This window comes from Macaca nemestrina, chromosome 5 (assembly GCF_043159975.1).
Source record: "Macaca nemestrina isolate mMacNem1 chromosome 5, mMacNem.hap1, whole genome shotgun sequence".
Taxonomy (NCBI): domain Eukaryota; kingdom Metazoa; phylum Chordata; class Mammalia; order Primates; family Cercopithecidae; genus Macaca; species Macaca nemestrina.
In genome coordinates this window covers 112,487,986-112,501,565 of record NC_092129.1, presented here as the reverse complement: position 1 = coordinate 112,501,565, position 13,580 = coordinate 112,487,986, and the positions used below count along the sequence as shown (strand labels likewise).

Below are 13,580 nucleotides of genomic sequence, written 5' to 3'. Positions count from 1 at the left end.
GGAAAGAGATTGGAAGGTCCTGTTAGAAGTCATGTTTAATTATCCAATCTTTATTCAATTGAAATGATTTATAAGAATTAGGCAATACAAGGTTTCTGTAAGCAGTCATATGCAGTAGTGGTCTTTAAAGCAGGGTAAAAGCACCATGGGGGTGTGCAAGATGATCTGCTGGGGTGAGGAAAGACATATTTCTATTTGTACTCATTTTTATTCTAAAAATAAAAAAACACACTCTATTAATATTTAATAAATATGTTGGCCCTGGAGTATGTCAGGTGATCACAAATCATATGAGTCCCCCAATTCAGAGGGGTTAATAATGGCATCCTCACTTGTTTGCTTGCCCTCAAGAGTATTATAGCATATTGCAGTTTAAGTACTATTTTATTTTATTTTATTTTATTTATTTTAGAGAGTCTTGTTCTGTCACCCAGGCAGGAGTGCAGTGGCATGTTCTCGGCTCACTGCAACTTCTGCCTCTCAGTTCAAGCCGGATTCTCCTGCCTCAGCCTCCCGAGTAGCTGGGACTATGGGCATGTGTCACCATGCCTGACTAATTTTTGTATTTTTAGTAGAGACAGGGTTTCAATATGTTGGTCAGGCTGGTCTCGAACTCCTGACCTCAGGTGATCTGCCCGCCTCGGTCTCCCAAAGTGTTGGGATTACAGGCGCAAGCCACTGCACCTGGCTTTTTTTTTTTTTTTTTTTTTTGAGATGGAATCTTGCTCTATTGCCCAGGCTGGAGTGCAGTGGTACAATCTCACTGAGATTGTAGAGCTCACTGCAACCTCTGCTTCCCGGGTTCAAGCTATTCTCCGGCCTCAGCCCCACAAGTAGCTGCGATTACAGGTATGCACCACCACATCTGGCTCATTTTTGTATTTTAGTAGAGCGGGGGGTTTCACCATGTTGGCCAGGCTGGTTTTGAACTCCTGACCTGAAGTGATCTGCCTGCCTCAGTCTCCCAAAGTTCTGGGATTACAGGTGTGAGCCACTGCCCCCAGCATAAGTGCATTTATTTTAAGTGTCTTTTATTTATTTTTATTTATTTTTTTATTTTTGAGATGGAGTCTCGCTCTGTTGCTCAGACTGGATTGTAGTGGTGCAATTTTGGCTCACTGCAACCTCCGTCTCCTGGGTTCAAGTGATTCTCCTGCCTCAGCCTCCCGAGTAGCTGGAATCACAGGCGTGTGCCACCATGTCCGGCAAATATTTTGTATTTTTAGTAGAGGCAGGGTTTCACCGTGTTAGCCAGGATGGTCTCAATCTCCTGACCTTGTGATCTGCCTGCCTCAGCATCCGAAAGTGCTGGGATTACAGGCGTGAGCCACCGTACCTGGCCGAGCTGCCATTTTTCTTGAGTCCTTTGTCAGCTACTTCACCAAGCAAATAATGGCAGATCATTAACTATAATATAGTCAAACACATTGCTCCCTTTAAACATTACTATATTAACAAATTATGGCTGGGCATGGTGGCTCACACCTGTAATTCCAGCACTTTCGGAGGCCGAGGTGGGCAGATAACTGGAGGCCAACAGTTCGAGACCAACCTGGGCAACATGGTGAAACCCTGTCTCTACTAAAAATACAAAAATTAGCTGGGTGTGGTGGCGCGACCTGTAGACCCAGCCACTCGGGAGGCTGAGGCAGGAGAATCGCTTGAACTCAGGAGGCAGAGGTTGCAGTGAGCTGAGATCACACCACTGCACTCCAGCCTGGTGACAGAGCAATACTCTGTCTCAAAAGAAAAGAAAAGAAAAAAAAAAAAATACATACATTCCGATTGTGAGCCTCCCACCTGTTGATTGATTCTTGCATGATCAAGAAAACTTGGATACCACTGATCTAGGGCATCAGATTTTTATGTTTCCGATACACTAAGACTGTTGTTTTTCTCAAAGCAAGAGCAATCTACGTTTCTGCCTTCAGGGTTCACAGTTACTGTTATTTTAAAAACAGGAAGAACCAGTATTGCCCAACCTTCTTTCGGCCTTTTTCATATGGACTTTTTACTTGACATCTTTGTAGATACGCTCTTGTGTTTTCTAATTACAAATTAAAAATAATTATTATTTATTTATGAGATGGAGTCTTGCCCTGTTGTCCAGAATGGAGTGCAGTGGTGCAATCTTGGCTCACTGCAACCTCTGCCTCCGAGGTTCAAGCGATTCTCCCGCCTCAGCCTCCCAAGTAGCTGGGATTACAGGCGCCCGCCACCACCCCTGGCTGATTTTTGTATTTTTAGTAGAGATGGGGTTTCATTGTGTTGGCCAGGCTGGTCGTGAACTCCTGACCTCAAATGATCCACCAGCCTTGCCTCCCAAAGTGCTGGGATTACAGGCGTGAGCCAGTGTGCTTGGTTGTATTTTTTTTTTTTTGAGATGGAGTCTCGCTCTGTTGCCCAGACTGGAGTGCAGTGTGGCCGGATCTCAGCTCACTGCAAGCTCCGCCTCCCGGGCTTACGCCATTCTCCTGCCTCAGCCTCCCAAGTAGCTGGGACTACAGGCACCCGCCACCTCACCCGGCTAGTTTTTTGTATTTTTGTTTTTTTAAGTAGAGACGGGGTTTCACCGTGTTAGCCAGGATGGTCTCGATCTCCTGACCTCATGATCCGCCCGTCTCGGCCTCCCAAAGTGCTGGGATTACAGGCTTGAGCCACCGTGCCCGGCCGGTTGTATTTTTTAATATGATCAAAGATGTACAGATGTAGGGAAAGAGAAGGAGAGAGAACATTTATTCTTTTACAGCAGTGGTTTTCAACTCCAGCTATACTTTACAGTTATAGGGGCCTGTGTTCTAAACTCCGCCTTTTGAATAAACAAAACAGAAACAAGTAAAGCAAAAAAAACTCTGAGTGTAGGGCCAAGGAATCTGAGTTTTAAAAGGTTTCACTGGTGATTCTGTAGAGCAGTAGGTTCCCAAACTTTGCTGCATATAAGAATCACCCAGGGGAGCCTTAAAAACACTGAGACCAAGGTCACACCGCAGACCAATTAAACAGGTTGTGGGTGGGTGGCAGGTAAGTATTCCTAGTTTATGAAGATCCCTGGGTGATTTCAATGTGCAGCAAGTTTGGGACCCACTGCTGTAGAGATTAGATTTTAAAAGGTCTGCCCTTATCCGTCTTGATTGAAAAGCTCAGGGCAGAGAGTATTTTAGAGTTTGAAGGAATCTGAAACATAGCTCTTTTTATATGGCTTTGAAATCCACACAGGAAGTGAAATCATTCTTTTATGCCGAAAGGTATAAGCGTAAATGTATTTGATCTCTGAAAACTGAATATATTCTGAAGAAGGTATCCTACCTCTTGGAAATACAACCTGTAATAAGACATATTTAATTTTAGTCACACTGGTATGTTTTTACAACCTATAAATATCAATTGAATTTTTGATAATCTGATGTTTTTGGACAATCACCCAACCAAGATGAGCTGTATGTCTAACACATAAGCCTGACACATGGCAGGTTCTCAATAGCTGCTTATCAAACGAATACAAGGCCCACGGGGTTAGAGGCTTAGAAAGAAGAACGTGAAATGTCTGTATTCCAGCTTAGTGTTCATTTGTAACTGAAGTACAACACAACAGTTTTCTGTTCTCCCAATATGAATCGTAAGATCAACTTATAGTATTTCCACGTTACAAGTTATATTTTTGGGGGAAAGTCTTCATTTATAAAAACTTTCAAGTTAAAGATGAATTTTCAAATGTTACTAGGAGAAACTATCCAAGTATCACTACCTTAAACAAGAGTTTAAGGTAGTGCTGTCCAGTGGAACTTTCCATGATGATGGAATGTTCTACGTGCACGGTTATTAAATCCTTGTCCTTCTAACAGGTTGATGAAAGAAAACAAAATGAAACGAAACAAAACCCTTGTCATATGTGTGACATATGTGTGACTAAATTTTTTTATTTTTAGACGGAGTCTTGCTCTGTTGCCCAGGCTAGAGTTCAGTGAAGTGATCTTGGCTCACTACAACCTCCGTCTCCTGGGTTCAAGCAATTCTCCCGCCTCAGCCTCCCGAGTAGCTGGGATTACAAGCACTCGCTGGTCATGCTGGGATAATTTTTGTATTTTTGTAGAGATGGGGTTTCACTAAGTTGACCAGGCTGGTCTTGAACTCCTGACCTCAGGTGATCCGCTCACCTTGGCCTCTCAAAGTGCTGGGATTACAGGCATGAGCCACCACGCCTGGCCAGAATTAGTTTTTTTTTTTTTCCTTGAGATGGAGTCTCGCTCTGTTGCCAGGCTGGAGTGCAGTGTCGTGATCTTGACTCACTGCAACCTCCGCCTCCTGGGTTCGAGTGATTCTCTTGCCTCAGCTTCCTGAGTAGCTGGGACTACAGGCATGTGCCACTATGCCCGGCTAATTTTTGTATTTTTTAGTAGAGATGGGGTTTCACCATGTTGGCCAGGATGGTCTCGATCTCTTGACCTCGTGATCTGCCCGCCTCAGCCTCCCAAAGTACTGGGATTACAGGTGTGAGCCACTGCACCTGGCCAGAACTAAATTTTTAATTAAATTAGTTAAATTAAAAGTATAATAGCCACGTGGGGCTAGTGGCTACCATACTGGACAACACAAGGTTGGGCTTAAGAAGGTACAAAACAGCTTTTTTTTGATGTTCTTTATCTAGAAATTATTCTCTTGCTATTGTTTCTAACACACTACTATTTTGCCAATCAAGCAATGTAAACACATTCTCTCGATGGCTTCATCATATCTAATTGTTGGCAAAAAATTAAAAATTATGAAAGCATTTTTTTTTTTTTTTGAGAAGGAGTCTCGCTCTGTCACCCAGGCTGGAGTGCAGTGGCACGATCTCAACTTACTGCGGCATCTGCCTCCTGGGTTCGAGCAATTCTCCTGCCTCAGCCTCCTGAGCAGCTGGGATTACAGGCGCCTGCCACCATGCCCAGCTAATTTTTGTATTTTTAGTAGAGACAGGGTTTTACCACGTTGGCCAGGTTGGTCTTGAACTCCTAATCTCAGGCAATCCACCTGCCTTAAAAGTGCTGGGATTATAGGCGTGAGCTACTGTGCCTGCCGCTTTGCTTTTTTTTTTTTTTTTTTTTTGATACAGGGTTTCACTCTGTTGCATAGGCTGGAGTGCAGAGGCACCATCACGGCTACTGCAACCTCAGCCTCCTGGGCTCTAGCGATCCTCTCACCTCAGCCTCCTGAGTAGCTGAGACTATTGGCATGTGCCATCATACCGTGTAATTTTAAAATTTTTTGTAGGAATGGGGTCTCCCTATGTTGCCCAGGCAGGTCTCTAACTCCTGGGCTCAAGTGATCCTTCCACCCAGGCCTCCCAAAGTGATGGGATTACAGGCATAAGTCACTGCACCTGGTCCTGAAAGTTCTTATTAGAGGTCTACATTATTCTAAAATACCACTGCTGATAAAAGATGGTACATATGCGTGGCTGGGCGCAGTGGCTCACACCTGTAATCCCAGCACTTTGGGAGGCCAAGGCAGGTGGATCACTTGAGGTCAGGAGTTCGAGACCAACTTGGCCAACACAGTGAAACCCTGGTTCTACTAAAAATACAAAAAATTAGGCAGGAAAGGTGGTGCGTGCATGTAATTCCAGCTACTCAGGAGGCTGAGACATGAGAATCGCTTGAACCTGGGAAGCAGAGGTTGCAATGAGCTGAGACAGTGCCACTGCTCTCCAGCCTCAGGAACAGAGGGAGACTGTCCTTCCCACCCCCATCCCCCCAAAAAGGAAAATACATATGGGCAAAACATTTTAAAATTGCTCAGATCATTTCCTCAGCCAACATTTTGAAAGCAAATGTACTTTGGAGATTTAAATGATAATGGAATTTGTGAAGGAAAAATCAATGAGATCCTGAATCTTGTATGCAGAATGTATCATTGAATTTCTAATAACAGCTCAATCAACTTTTTTTCCATATAAGTTGAAACAGAAAAAGGACAAACTATAAAAATGATTTGTCATGAAATGTATGAAATACAGAGGGTAAGATCACTTGACAAATACTTGAATACCTTCTAATATGCCATTCTACAAAAAAAATTTTCTTGTCAAATGCAAGTAACAGCAGATTGATTTAGCAAAGTTACATGTAATAAATGCTCTTAATTTCTGTCTTAATTTGACAACTAAATATTCAAACCAAGGTCCCCATTTGATTTGCTTCGCAATGCTGCAAAATTGTATACTCTTCCTAAAAGGCATAAAGGAGAAGTAAAACAGTTACAAAACATGCTCTCTTCAGGCTGGGCATGGTGGCTCATGCCTGTAATCCCAGCACTTTGGGAGGCTGAGGCAGGCAGATTACTTGAGCTCAGAAGTTCAAGACCAGCCTGGGCAACATGGCAAAACCATCTCTACGAAAAATACAAAAATTAGCCAGGCTTTGTGGTACACACCTGGCATCCCAACTACTTGGTAGGCTGAGGTGGGAGGATGGCTTGAACCCAGGAGGCGGAGGGAGGTGAAGGCTGCAGTTAGCCAAGATCATGCTATTACACTCTAGCCTAGTCAATAGAACCAGACCTTGTCTCAAAAAAACAAAACAAAAACAAAAAAACCCAGAACCAACCAAACAAGAAAACCCCATGATATCCTTGGAATTAAGAAAAGAAGAAGCCAGGCATGATGGTTCATGCTTATAATTCCAGCACTTTGGGAGGCCGAGGCAGGCGGATCACCTGAGGTTGGGAGCTGGAGACCAGCCTGACCAACATGGAGAAACCCTGTCTCTACGAAAAATACAAAAACTTAGCTGGGTGTGGTGGTGCATGCCTGTAATCCCAGCTACTTGGGAGGCTGAGGCAGGAGAATCACTAGAACCCAGGAGGCGGAGGTTATGATATAGTGAGCCAGGATTGTGCCATTGCACTCCAGCCTGGGCAACAAGAGCGAAACTCGGCCGGGCGCGATGGCTCAAGCCTGTAATCCCAGCACTTTGGGAGGCCGAGACGGGCGGATCACGAGGTCAGGAGATCGAGACCATCCTGGCTAACACAGTGAAACCCCGTCTCTACTAAAAATACAAAAAAAACTAGCCGGGCGTGGTGGTGGGTGCCTGTAGTCCCAGCTACTCGGGAGGCTGAGGCCGGAGAATGGCGTAAACCCGGGAGGCGGAGCTTGCAGTGAGCTGAGATCCGGCCACTGCACTCCAGCCTGGGCGGCAGAGCGAGACTCCGTCTCAAAAAAAAAAAAAAAAAAAAAAAAGAGCGAAACTCTGTCTCAAAAAAACAAAACAAAACAAAACAACAAAAATAGCAGATATATAGGAAAGAACACTTCAATGGGTGAAGTGGTAATGTCTTTCCATAATTCATTAAAAAGAGATCTTCAACACAGAGGAGTAGTCGATGATCTTAAAGCACTCACTAGTCATGAGATAGCCCTTCTGAATTTAACTGCAAGGTGCAATGAAGGTTTTTTTTTTTTTTTTTTTCTCTCTCTCTCTCTTTTTTCTTTTTTTTTTTGAAATAGAGTCTTGCTCTGTCGACCAGGCGGGAGTGCAGTGGTACGATCTCGGCTCACTGTAATCTCTGCGTCCCAGGTTCAAAAGATTCTTCTGCCTCAGCCTCTCGAGTAGCTGGGACTACAGGCACACACCACCATGCCTGGCTAAGTTTTGTATTTTTACTACAGATGGAGTTTCACCATATTGGCCAGGCTGGTCTTGAACTCCTGACCTCATGATCCACCTGCCTTGGCCTCCCAAAGTGCTGGGATTACAGGTGTGAGCCACCGCACCCAGCCTATTTCTCTTCTTGTAGACATTTCTGAATCAGAATTAGAACTATATATGCTATCATAATTGTAAAATCCACTTATTGTAAGAATGAAATCACATTTCTACCTATAAGTACTGACTTTGTCTTGGTTGGATAACTGAGAAAACATTCTAACTGCAACTCTTGCTTGTCCAGCTCAGATCTCCTTCGACATGACTGCCAGCATAAGCTATCTAGAATGCAAACCTGATTCTGTCACTTCCAGCTTACAGATACTTCATGGCATCCCAGTGCCTAAAGGATAAAGGCTAAGCTCCTTAGTGAGGCACAGAGGACCCTCCATGACCTGACTTCCACCTGCTTCCTCCTCCTGACGTTTTTTGCCTTTGCCTTACGCAGAAGAGCAACACCCAACAGCCACACTTCCTAGAAGGTGTCACTCTCTCTAGAAGATATCACTCTTTCTCTCAGGAAAGTGAGAAAGAAAAAAGCAGTCAGGCTGGATGTGGTGGCTCCTGCCTGTAATCCCAGCACTTTGGGAGACGAAGGCGGGCAGATCATCTGAGGTCAGGAGTTTGAGACCAGCCTGACCAACATGGAGAAACCATTTTTAGACTCTACTAAAAATACAAGATTAGCTGGGCGTGGTGGTGCACACCTGTTATCCCGGCTACTCAGGAGGCTGAGGCAGGGGAGTCACTTGAACCTGGAAGACGGAGGTTGCAGTGAGCTGAGATTGCACAATTGCACTTCAGCCTGGGCAAAAAGAGCAAAACTCTGTCTCAAGAGAAAAAGAAAGAAAGAAAGCAGTCCTGGGCTGTGGTAAGCTAAACTGTCCTGGTTCTAACATCTAGGCCTGGGGTTCTCCTGTTGAACCGAAACCAGGCCACTCTATGAGCATGCTGGAGCATGACAAAAATAAGACCACTTTACAGTGAGCCGATATCACCCCACTGCATGGCAGCCTGGGAGACAGAGCGAGACCCTGTCTCTAAAAAGAAGAAGAAGAAAAAACCCACTCCACAGTCATGTTTGAGCACAGACAAAAACAAGAATGCCATAAACTACAAAAAACGCACAAACGTCTTCCTCTCCTAGCTAATATGAGTGACTGCTGTGCCCTTACTAATCACAGCTTTACCCCACCTTCTAGATAAAAATTCATCATAGAATTATCAAATCCAGAGCAAAACATTAATTCTTTAAACCCTTCCTGAAGTCATCTAATACATGTCTAAACTGCAACAAGTTCCTCTCAACTCTACACTGAGATGCCCTCATGGTCCTTCATGGTGTGCTTTCTTCCTCACTGCAATGAACCAAGACACTCAACTTGTTCAACTGTAAGTGTGTTCCTGATGGGCTTTGGCCAGAAGGCACTGACATAAGGAAGCTTTTCCTATCTGCCCCAGGCTGGCTGAGGACTGCCACCTTCTCTGTTCCAAAGATGTCCTGTACCTTATACACTGCATTACGCAGGCTATATTATATTGAAATTCTGTCCATCCATGTCTGTCTCCCTCTGGAGACCTCGGGTCCCACAGGAACCATGTTTTATTTTTTTCCTCTTACTCATTTTTAAGTCCTCAGCTGACAAAGAACCTAGGTCATAGTCAAGTATCAAAAAAAAAAAAAAATGTTTAAAGAATGAATGAGTAGAGGCTGCACATTTCTTGGGTCCAAGATTTAAAGGTGGAGCTTCATGTAACACATCATTTTACGACATTATCAACTATAACATCATGTGCTTTAAGAATGCAGTCTGGTTGTATGTGGTGACTCATGCCTGTAATCCCAGCATTTTGGGAGTCTAAGGCAGGAAGACTCCTTAAGCCCAGCAGTTTGAGACCAGCTTGATTATCATAGGGAGACTCCATCTCTACAAAAAATAATTAGCTAGGCATGGTGGTGTGCACCTGTAGTCCCAGCTACTTGAGAGGCTGAGGTGGGAAGACTGCTTGAACCTGAAAGGTCAAGGCTGCACTGAGCTGTGATGGTACCACTGCACTCCAGCATGAGTACCGAGCTAGACTCAAAAAAAAAGAACGCAATCTGGGCTTCTCCTCCTAAATCTCTTGCCTCTGGATATTCCTTTTTCTGAAGCGTGTGGAGAAACAACCTAAGTTTGGAAAGATTAAGACACATACCAATGTAGAGAAAGATTTTTTTTTTTTTTTAAGACAAGGTATTGCTCTGTTGCCCAAGCTGGAGTTCAGTGGCACAAACACAGCTTACTATAGCCTTGACTTCCCAGGCTCACGCAATCCTCCTGCCTCAGCCTGCTGAGTAGTTGGGACTACCTGGCTAATTTTTAAATTTTTTGTAGAGATGAGGTCTCGTCATGTTGCCCAGGCTGGTCTCAATTCCTGGGCTCAAGCAATTCTTCCATCTTGACTCCCCAAGTGTTGGGATTACAGGTGTGAGCCACCACCCCTGGCCAAGGGAAAGCTTTTAAAAAAATTTAAACAAACTCAAAAGTTTTATAAGTTCTGGAAGATCATGATAAAAATGAAATATTGGAAGAAGCAAGCTGTTACCCATCAGTGTTGAGAAAATGACAAAACATAGCAAGTTTTACACGGCAACATCTGTTTATAATGTGTTAAATTTTTTTTACCTGTTCCTTAAGGGGAAAAAGTGGGTAATTCAATTAACATCATGCAGGACTCTAAACTTTCAAAGTAACTTAACTTTTTATTTTGAGACATGGGCTTGCTCTGTTGCCCAGGTTGGAGTGCAATGGCTGATTATAGTTCACTGCAACCTTGACCTCCTGGACTCAAGCAGCCCCCTTGCCTCAGCCTCCTGAGGAGCTGGAACTGCATGTGTGTGCCATCACACCTAGCTAAAACTTTCTTTTTATTTGCATTTTTTATTATTATTATTATTATTATTATTTTCTGCTGGGAAGACTCAGACCCAAGTAACCTTGGATATGAGCTCTCCGCCTGGTTAAAACTTTATTACAGTGCTGATTTCTTCTGTTTCTGAGTTTTTGCCAATCTTTGGCAAAGATCAAGACAGTTCATAATTCTTTTTTTTTTTTTTTTTTTGAGATGGAGTCTGGCTCTGTCGCCCAGGCTGGAGTGCAGTGGCCAGATCTCAGCTCACTGCAAGCTCCGCCTCCCGGGTTTACGCCATTCTCCTGCCTCAGCCTCCCAAGTAGCTGGGACTACAGGCGCCCGCCACCTCGCCCAGCTAGGTTTTTTTTTTTGTATTTTTTAGTAGAGACGGGGTTTCACCGTGTTAGCCAGGATGGTCTCGATCTCCTGACCTCGTGATCCGCCCGTCACGGCCTCCCAAAGTGCTGGGATTACAGGCTTGAGCCACCGCACCCGGCCCATAATTCTTAAAGTTCAGCTGCTTGTAGAGACATTTATAGCAAAATAAAAAAACTTAAAAATAAATGCTAAAGAGTACATTTTTATTCTTTTTAGAGATGGGGTCTTGCTATGTTGTCCAGGCTGGGCTTGAACTTCAGGGCTCAAGAAATCTCCCTGCTTTAGCCTCCCAAAGTGCTGGGATTACAGGCATAAGCCACCATGCCCAGTCAAGACTAAGTTTTTAATTTTACTGCCTGGTTATACTATATATAAATATTTAAAATATCAATCTTGGGCTGGGCGCAGTGGCTCACACCTGTAGTCCCAGCACTTTCAGAGGCCAAGATGATAGGATTGCTTGAGGCCAGGAGTTCGAGACCAGCCTGGCCAATATGGTAAAATCCCGTCTCTACTAAAAATACAAAAATTTAGCTGGGAGTGGTGGTGTGCACCTGTAATCCCAGCAACTCAGGAGGCTGAGGCAGGAGAATTGTTTGAATCCGGGAGATGGAGGTTGCAGTGAGGCGAGATCATGCCACTACACTCCAGCCTGGGTGAGAGAGCGAAACTCCGTCCCCCCCAAAAAAATAATAAATATATATATATATAAAATAAAATATCTATCATGATAATTTAATAGGAAAAGTTTAAAATATTTTATGTTTTTAAACTAATAAAGTGACTTTGAAGTCAATAAGAATGCTGAAAACAAACTGTGTATATTTTAGTCTTTCCTAATGTTTTTTTTTTTTTTTTTTTTTTTTGAGACAGAGTCTCGCTTAGTCGCCCAGGCTGGAGTGCAATGGCGCGATCTCGGCTCACTGCAAGCTCCGCCTCCCGGGTTCACACCATTCTCCTGCCTCAGCCTCCCGAGTAGCTGGGACTACAGGCGCCCGCCGCCTCGCCTGGCTAATTTTTTGCATTTTTAGTAGAGACGGGATTTCACCGTGTTAGCCAGGATGGTCTCGATCTCCTGACCTCGTGATCCGCCCGCCTCGGCCTCCCAAAGTGCTGGGATTACAGGCGTGAGCCACCGCGCCCGGCCTCCTAATGTTTTTATGTTCTTCTTTTATTCTACTCAAAAGGCAAACATTTTGTTTCCATGGTTTGAGAATTTAGTATATTGAATTATGATAGACTTTTATTTCTGATTTGCCTTTGTGCTTAAGTGATTGAAATCCGGTTTTAATAAGATATACATTTTTTTCTAAAGACTTACTCTAGAAGAACAAACAGATGCATATCATATAATAATATACCATAATAAATATGCTGTTCTCTTTCTTTAATGACACTTGTTTAAAAATATAGATACGGGTCCAACATCCCTTGTCTGAAATGCTTGGAACCAGAAGTGTTTTGGATTTTGGATTTTAGAATATTTGTATCACATACCTTCCCAGTTAAGCATCCTAAATCTTGTTTTTCTTTTTGAGACGGAGTCTCGGTCTGTCACCTAGGCTGGAGTGCAGTGGCCAGATCACAGCTCACTGCAACCTCTGCCTCCTGTGTTCAAGGAATTCTCCTGTCTCAGCCTCCTGAGTAGCTGGGACTACAGGTGTGTGCCACCATGCCCAGCTAATTTTTGTATTTTTAGTAGAGACGGGGTTTTGTCAGGTTGGCCAGGTTGGTCTTGAACTCCTGACCTCAGGCGATCCACCTGCCTCAGCCTCCCAAAGTGCTAGGATTACAGGAGTGAGCCATCACAGCTGGCCAGGCATCCTAAATCTTAAAATCCAAAAATCTGAACTCTGAAATGCTCCAATGAGCATTTCCTTTGAGCATCATGTGGGTTCTCAAAAACTTCTGGATTTCAGAGTATTTTGGATTCAAAATTTTCAGATTTGTGATTCACAACTGTATAAACACACTAGTTGGTTTTCTAACAACTAATGGTCAGAATGAGAATCCTTTCATGGATAACATATTTTATTTTCTACCAATCAAGTGGAAAAACAAACTTCAGACTCATTTGATAATCACTACACTAAAAGGTTGAAAATGACTTAAAAATATTTTTTATAGTTTATAAAACTATACTTTCTATAAAAAAATGAAAACTGAAATTCTTCAGACAATATTTTATGTATTTTAAAAATATTTTTAAAATGTTTTAAATGTTTTGTAGAGAAAGGGTCTCACTATGTTGACTAGGCTAGTCTCCTAACCTCAAATGATCCTCCCACCTAGACCTCCCCAAATTATTGGGATTACAAGTGTGAGCCACTGCACCCCGCCAGACAATATTTTGGATATTTATTTCATTTGCCTATTCTACTTTGTCTAGAGCATGCACAATAGGAATATCTATTTTTAAAAATTGATATCTTAATTCTGAAGAAAAAAAGGTTCTGACATTATTTTTAAAATGTGTCAAAGTCCATACCTGATTTCTTAATGATGAAAGAATGTATTCCTTTTCACAATGGGTAATTCTCTTGTGTTTTTGTGGTGTGTCACTAACTAACCAGATCCACAAAAGAAACCAAAATATTCCAATAGTACCTTAAAATAGAAAAATAA

The 13,580-nt window shown here is 43.1% G+C and overlaps 1 protein-coding gene across 4 annotated transcripts in view; it reads right to left on the bottom strand.

Annotated features, from left to right (window-relative positions):
- Positions 1 to 13,580, bottom strand: part of LOC105479448 (solute carrier family 17 member 5) — a 61,334-nt gene that overhangs the window by 29,126 nt on the left and 18,628 nt on the right. For all 4 annotated transcript variants that reach the window (XM_071096843.1, XM_071096846.1, XM_071096845.1 and 1 more), the window contains one exon: positions 13,444 to 13,562. In XM_071096843.1, the coding sequence (XP_070952944.1) occupies positions 13,444 to 13,562 (119 nt within the window). The remainder of the gene's footprint in view (positions 1 to 13,443; positions 13,563 to 13,580) is intronic.